This window comes from Silene latifolia, chromosome Y, assembly GCF_048544455.1.
Source record: "Silene latifolia isolate original U9 population chromosome Y, ASM4854445v1, whole genome shotgun sequence".
Taxonomy (NCBI): domain Eukaryota; kingdom Viridiplantae; phylum Streptophyta; class Magnoliopsida; order Caryophyllales; family Caryophyllaceae; genus Silene; species Silene latifolia.
In genome coordinates, this window is record NC_133538.1 from 445326730 (window position 1) to 445334858 (window position 8129).

An 8129-nucleotide genomic window follows, 5' to 3' on the forward strand; every position below is an offset into this window, starting at 1 on the left:
AAAATTTGCCTGAAGAAACTCCAAAATGGCATTTAGAAGGATTGAGCTTCATGTTGAATTTTTTCAGGATCTTGAAAGCTGTTTCCAGATCCCTGACATGGTCTTCTGCCTTTTTTGTTTTGACCACCATGTCATCAATATAAACTTCCATTGTATCCCCTATTTGGTCTTTGAACATCATATTGACTAGGCGTTGGTATGTTTCCCCTGCATTCTTCAGGCCAAAGGGCATTGCTGTGTAGCAGTATATGCCTCTTTCCGTGATGAATGCAGTGTGTTCCTGGTCAGATGGGTACATCTTAATCTGGTTGAATCCACTTGAGGCATGAATAAATGTTAGGAGTTCATGTCCTGCTGTAGCATCTACCATTGCGTCTATGTGAGGGAGTGGAAATGGATCTTTTGGGCAGGCCTTGTTGAGGTCTATGTAGTCTACACAAACTCTCCATTTACCATTCTTTTTTTGTAATACTACCACATTGGCTAGCCAGTCAGGGTACATGACTTCCCTTATCATCCCCATATCCAGTAGTTTGTCCACTTCTTCATTAATAATAACATTACGTTCAGAGGCAAACTTTCTTCTTTTCTGTTGCACAAGCTTATAAGATTTGTCAATATTTAGTTTATGTGTAATGATATTTGCATCAATACCAGTCATATCAAAATGAGACCAGGCAAAACATGAAGATTTATTTTTAAGAAAGGTTACTAATTATGGTTTGATGTTCTCAGGGACATCAGATCCTACCAGTACATGCCTGTCAGGATACTCAAGGTCTAAAATTACTTGATCTGTCTCCATTTTGGTTTCTGCCACATAAGTTGTCCTGACAGGGTACTATAATTGCTAGGCGAGAGACTTACCTGCCTTGGAGGGTTTCAATGACTTAGTATAACATTCCTGGGCAGATTTTTGTTTACCGTTTATGGTTGCTACTCCCCATTTTGTTGGTATTTTGATGCATTAGTGGTAGGTGGAGGGTTTGGCCCTCACATTATGGATTCATGGTCTTCCTAGGATGACGTTGTAGGAGGATACGCAGTCCAGGACTCCAAATCTTTCGTATGAGGAGACTCCTTCGACATATGTTGGCAGGTGTATTTCTCCCAGTGTATTCTTTGTTTCTCCACTGAATCCTACCTGGACATTGGACTTCTTTATGATTTGACTTTCATCATTCTTCATTGCTTTAAGGACATCAAGCATGATCAGGTTCACTGAGCTGCGTCCATCCACCAGGATACTCAGGACACGTGCAGTTCCTATTTGCATGGTGATAACTAGGCTATCATGGTGTAGATCAGGAATACCCTGCATATCAGTGTCGTCCAAAGTAATTTGAGGTAAATTTCTAGGTTTAAAAGGAGATTTCATTTTTGACTCCCTGGCAATTTTGTTTGCAGCTGAACTGGTCAAGCCACAAATTTCACATCCTCCATTGACGAATTTGACCTCATAGATGAGTGGTGCTGGGGACAGGTCATGTTGTTGCCTTTCTGGGTTCTTTCTTGTTTCATCATCTTCCCTATTCTTTGTTGGCATCAGGTCTTTCAGATATCCCTTCTTTAGTAAGTAGGCCACTTTCCTGCGCAATCCCAGGCATTCTTCTGTTGTGTGCCCTATATCCATGTGGAATTTGCACCATCTTGTAGTATCCTTCCTTGAGTTAGGGTTATCTGACTTCTTTGGCCATTTGACAATATCTCTCATATTGTCAACTCTCTTGATCAGTCCTGCAATATCAACAGAGAAGTTATATTCTTGGATAGGTAGATAAGTATAGGAGTTACCTCGTTGTTCATGTATGTAGTTGACTTCTGATCTGTCAGGTCTTGTGTAAGGGGATGACCCAGAACTGCTCCATATGTGGTTGGAACTTTTTCTGTTGACTTTGTCATATCCTGAATTGTTGTTAGTGTTGTCTGCCTTGTAGCCTTTATCTTCTTCTAGCCGAATATAGCCTATGGCTAATGCTTGAACATCTTTAAAGGTATGACATGGCTTCATGGTCATTTCATCGTAGAAGTCACTATCCAGGGGTAGCCCTTGCCTGAGAGCTTCCACGGCTGTTCCAACATCACTTCTGGGGATTGACACCTTTTCCTTGTTGAATCTTGTCATGTAAGATCTAATTGATTCACCAGGCTTTTGCTTGATCATGTATAAGTCACTGGATCTCTTCTCTAGTTCCCTGCTGCTGGCAAACTGATGGTTGAAGGAGTTGACCAGGTCGGCAAAGGACTTGATGCTTCCGTTTGGCAGGTTTATGTACCATTGCAGGGCAGGCCCATTTAGGGTTGTCCCAAACCCCTTGCATATGCAGACTTGTCGTAGTTCACTGGGAATAGATGCTGTCAACATTATTTGCTTGTAATAGGCTACATGATTTTGTGGATCTGTGGTCCCATCATAGATTCTCATTGAGGGAACCACAAATTTCTTTGGTAGGTCTATTCTTGTTATTTCATCCACAAAGGGTGAATCAGTATAACTTTCTGGATTTGCTTCCTCAATTGGGGTAGGAACTCTAGGAATCTTTTCAAATCTTTCATGGAGTTTTTGGATTTCCTGGAGCATAGCCATTATGATTGCTGTGTTGGTTTGATCTGGTGGGGTTTCTACTTTTTGGATTTCATCTGAGTCTGTTTCTTCTCCTGCTTTGGACTTTGGTGGAGTAGGAGTGCCAAAGTTGGAGAAATCAATGTTCCTGATAATTGAGGAGAATGGTGTGCCAGGTTGAACTTTCAACTTTGATCCTGAAGTTTTCTCTCCTAGCCTTAGTTTCAGGCTGGATTCCGATTCCTTTAATTTTGCACCTTCAGCTTCAGCCTGGGCCATTTTTTGTTTCAGCTGTTCCATTTCCAACAATTGTTGTTGGGCGACAACCAGTTGTTGTTCATTGCTATCTCCTGTCATTTCTCAAGTTTTTGTATTGTTTGGTTTTGGGTTTTTTATTATTTTTGAGCTAGATGGCCAACGAAGGGCGCCAATTGTTTCGGCAGGGATTTCACTGAACAGAAACGTCTTGCCAGGGGAATTAAGGAGGGGTGATCTAACTCAAGTAGTTTGCCTGACTAGTATTGCTAAGTAAATAAATAAGTAAAAAGTAAAGACACAAATATTTTATACATAAAAAAACCCTGGGAATAAGGGAAAAACCCACGGGCACCAAGCCATAAGAGATTGTTACTATGATTTTGAGTAGCCTGACAGAGTATTTGTGTATCAGGCGTGACAGGTAAAGGATATTTAATATATTTTGAATACAAGAATGAGAGTGATAGTATGAGTATATTAGTGTATGTTCCAATGTCCCTTCTGTTTTTATATTCTCTTCTATTTATATTAGCCTCCAAAAGTAGCTTCCTCTCGTCTGTTTAGGGTTTCCTGGTAAATAGGACTCGTGCCCTATTTACCCGGAAGTAGTTAATTGACTGTAGCAGCATTTCAGCCGTTGCTTTTGACCCTTTATTCGATCTTCTTATTTTGAATTGGTCTTCCTTGTTGGTAGGGACCTTACTTATATGGCCTGGTCGTGTCTTCCTTATAGCCTGTCAGCTTGGATAATGTTTCTCTTGTGCCTGATGTAGTTTTCTTTCAGGTCAGGCTTAGTAGTTGCATGTCATGTGCTTCTCTCCTGCTTGGTGCCTGTCTGTATACTCTTAATGCCTGACTTGGAGTATTTCCTTCTCAGGTCTTGGCTTTGAACATTGTCTGGTCTTTGTCAGGCAAGGCAGGATAATTTTGGGCCCAACACCTATCTTGGGGTAATATCCCCTGTAAGAACCAATCATTGTATGGTTTGGTCCAGGAGTTTGTGTCCTCAATGATGGGACAAGTTTGATGAGGCTTAGTAATGACCAGTTCAAGCAGGTGAACAATGGGTATCCTGTCAAGTACAGCATGGCTGAAATTTGATCCTAGGCCGGCTAGGGCATCAGCCTGGATGTTTAAGTCTCTTGGTATCTGATCAATGTAAAATGAACTAAACTTTCTGCAAAGGTTTTTAACACATTCTAAATATAGGATCATTTTTTAATCCTTTGCAGCGTAGGTTCCTTTGACTTGATTTGAAATTAAATGTGAGTTAGTTTTTACCTTGAGATTTTGAACGCCAAGATCTATATATACCTTGACCCCAACTATCAGGGCTTCATATCCAGCTTCATTGTTTGTTGCTTTAAATTCACAACTAACAGCCTGAGCTATTATATCCCCCTGTGGTGATTTTAGTACTAACCCTAGGCCAGTTCCTCTCATATTGGTTGCTCCATCACATGCAGGGTCCAGTCCTGATCTGATTTTTGGGTGTCTAGTTAATTGACCTCTTTTATAAGGTCTGGTTCTATGTTGGGACTGAAATCAGCCACATAGTTTGCTAAGGCCTGGGATTTTATTGTCGTTCTAGGTTCAAAGGTGACATCATAAGTACTAAGCTGGACTGACCATTTTGCCATTCTGCCTGACAGTTCAGGTTTTCTCAGGACGGATTTGATAGATAGATTTGTTCGGACTATTATTGGGTGACTCTCGAAGTAAGGTCCGAGTTTTGTGCAGTATACAATTAATGCAAGTACATATTTTTCAAATAATCCATACCTTATTTCTGCATCCAAGAGGCTTTTACTTACATAATAGACTGGATGTTGTTGGCCTCAATTTCCTTGAACAGGACTCCACTTACTGCTGTTTCAGTGACTGAAAGGTAGACTGTTAGGAGTTCTCCTTTGTTTAGTTTGGCCAGTAATGGTGGAGTGACCAGGTAAGTTTTTAATTCCTGGAAGGCTGTTTCATGTCCAGGCATCCATTGGAATGACTTGTTCTTCCTGAGAAGGTTGTAGAATGACTTGCATCTTTTAGATGACGCGGATATGAATCTGTTCAGGCTGCAACTCTTTCAGTTAATCTCTGGATATCTTTGACTGACTTAGGTGACTTTAATTCCTGGATGGCTTTTATTTGTTCTGGGCTGGCCTCAATTCCTCTCTTTGCCACCATGTATCCTAGGAATTTGCCTGACGATACTCCAAAGTGGCATTTGGAGGGGTTGAGTTTCATATTGAATTCCTCCAGGGTTTTGAGTGCTACTTCCAGGTCCTTCACATGATCTTAGGCCTTTTTTTATTTGACTACCATGTAATCTATGTAAACTTTGCTTATGTCACCAATTTGGTCTTTGAACATCATATTCACCAGGCGGTTATAGGTTACCCCTGCATTCTTGAGGCCAAAGGGCATTACTGTGTAGCAATATATACCTCTTTCCGTGATGAATGCAGTGTTTTCTTGATCAGCTGGTTGCATTTTGATTTTGTTGAATCCACTTGAGATATCCATGAATGTCAGTAGTTCATGTCCAGCTGTAGCATCCACCTTTGCATCAATGTGAGGGAGTGGGAATGGATCTTTTGGGCAGGCTTTGTTTAGGTCTGTGTAGTCTTCAGAGACTCTCCATTAGCCATTTTTCTTTTGTACCACAACCACATTGGCGAGCCATTCAGGATACATTACTTTCCTAATCATTCCCATGTCCAGGAGTTTGTACACCTCTTCATTAATGATTGTGTTGCGTTCATGGGCAAATTTCCTCCTCTTCTGCTGTACAGGCTTGAACGAAGTGTCAATATTGAGCTTATGGGTAATCACATTGGCATCTATACCAGTTGTTAAGCCTGATATTCCCACGATATGTTCAGGGTACTATCATGCCCTGGCCTGACGTTCAGGATAGAAGCCTCAAGATAACTCAGGCTTGGCACCAGGCAGGAGAGGACAACGGTCAAATATGAAGATATTAGTTGACCAAGTCAGCAAGCATTATATGGAATAATTATCATATAATTATGGTAATTAAATTAACAATCAAGGAGAATATTTAGTCATTATTACGGACCATTCATCCGGGTAATTAAGTACATTGAAGACAGTAGTAATTAATGGCGTCATTAAAAAAGAATATTATGCCATTAAAGAGGAAGATTATGCGGATATGTGAAGATTACTATATAAAGGGGGCTGAAGACCATTTGAAGACAATTCCTAATACACTCCACCATACGAGACAAGATTACAATCTTTACTATTGAAAACACTTAGAACAAAATACATTATTTAGCTTAAAATACAATTATTCTCCAAATATTATAGTGAAATCTTTCTTGGCTTGGTGCCCGTGGTTTTTTGTCATTCAAGGGTTTTCCACGTATAAAAACTATTGTCTCACTTTTTCTCTTTACTTCTTTTTCTTTACATTTTATTAAGCCTGCCCTGCAGCCATACACAAGATAAACGAGCTAGTTAACCCTGCTAAACTCTCTACCCTAACCTGATTCAGCCCTGCGCAGAATGTAGATAAAACAATTGGCGCCCACCATGGGGCATCTAGCTTATTAAATATCTTTTTTCCCTTTTTTAACAAAGAAAATCCAAATAGAAACTATAAATAGCCACTCCAACCGTAGAGGAACAACTGGCTGCTGCATTACAAAAAGTGGCTCAATCTGAGGCTGAAATCCTACAATTGAAAGAATCTGAGTCAGCCTTGAAACAGAAGCTGGAGAAATCCAAAGGATCAAACTCCAAAATCCACCCAGAAACCCCATTCTCATCAATTATAATCAAACACTTTGATTTCTCAAACTTTGGAAGTTCGAGTGGTGCCAAGAAAGTGATCAACATTGATAATGATGATGATGATGATGATGATGATGATGATGATGATGATGATGATGACATTCCCAAAGATGACAACGAGAAGCCTGGTGAAACAAGAGCAACCGTCATGATGGCAATAGTCCAGGAGATCAAGAAACTCAACGAAAAATTCAAAAAAAATACCTGGAGTCCCTGCCAGCATGGAAGAAGCTGCCCCAGAGAGTTATGCTGACTTACCCTTCATAGACGAGATAGCTGGAGTAGATCTTCCCAAGAAATTCGTGATTCCATCTATGAGAACCTATGATGGAACCTCAGATCCGCAAAACCATGTGGCCTTCTACAAACAAAAAATGTTGGTTGCATCTATTCCCAGTGAGTTTAGGCAGGTTTGCATGTGCAAGGGATTTGGAACCACCCTGACTGGTCCTGCACTGCAATGGTATATTAACCTGCCAAATGGAAGTATCAAGTCCTTTGCTGACCTGTTCAATACATTCAATCAACAGTTCACCATCAGCAGGGAATTGGAAAAACGCTCAAGTGACCTATACTGGATTACCCAGATAAAATATGAGAGCCTCAGAAGCTTCCTTGCTAGGTTCAACAAGGAAAAAGTATCAATAACCAGGTGTGACATCGGCATAGCAGTGGAAGCTTTCAGGCAGGGATTGCTACCCAACAGTGATCTTTATGTTGAATTAACTAAGTATCTTTGTCACTCCTTCGAAGACGTCCCGGCAAAGACGCTTGCCTACATTAGGCTAGAGGAAGACAAGAGTTACATGTTTGGAGGGTCCTGCAATTCAAAAGACTATGATAAGCCGAACAGGAAAAGTGGTGGCATGAGCAAAAACTACAGAAGTGGTCCATATACCAGGCCTGATCAATCAGAAGTCAACTTGACACAAGAACAGCAAGGTAAGGCTAAAATTCATCCACCTATCTCTAAACATAACTTCTGTGTTGACATTACAGGTTTGATCAAGCGACCGGACAACCTGGGGCCAGTAGTCAGGTGGCCCAAGAAGTAAGACAACCCGAATCTAAGGAAGGACCATACCAAATGGTGCGAATATCACATAGATATGGGACACACGACAGAAGATTGCATTACCCTCAGAAAGGAAGTAGCCTACCTGTTGAAAGCGGGATACCTCAAAGACCTGATCAAAGACAGGGGCAGAATTGAAGACCCCAGCAAAAACAATCAGGAGCAGAAGCAGGAACGCAATATCCCTCCACCCCCTCTACTCTACGAAGTAAAATTTATAAATGGTGGATCGGAGATTTGTGGCCTGACCAGTTCAGCGGCAATGAAAATAGCCAGGACGCCTCAAACTAAGTCACCCTGCAAGCCTAACAACATACCACCCATCACATTTAGTGACTGTGATTTGGTGGGAGTCCCTGACATTCTTCATGATGGCCTGGTAATTTCCATGGAAATTGGAACCGCGAATGTAAGGAG

At 41.0% G+C, this 8129-nt stretch overlaps 1 protein-coding gene across 1 annotated transcript; it reads left to right on the top strand.

Moving 5' to 3' along the window:
• Positions 1-6858: 6858 nt before the first annotated feature.
• On the top strand, positions 6859-7692 carry LOC141632732 (uncharacterized). The gene is made up of 2 exons (XM_074445248.1): positions 6859-7579; positions 7637-7692. The coding sequence occupies exons 1-2, from the start codon at positions 6859-6861 to the stop codon at positions 7690-7692; spliced, it is 777 nt and encodes a 258-aa protein (XP_074301349.1).
• The last annotated feature ends 437 nt before the right edge of the window (positions 7693-8129 follow it).

Excerpts from the sequence above, each read along its gene's own strand:
- LOC141632732 (XM_074445248.1), top strand. The coding sequence starts at position 6,859 with ATGGAAGAAGCTGCCCCAGAGAGTTATGCTGACTTACCCTTCATAGAC. Across the intron at positions 7,580-7,636 it reads CTTGACACAAGAACAGCAAG|GTTTGATCAAGCGACCGGAC; the intron begins GTAAGGCTAAAA and ends TTGACATTACAG.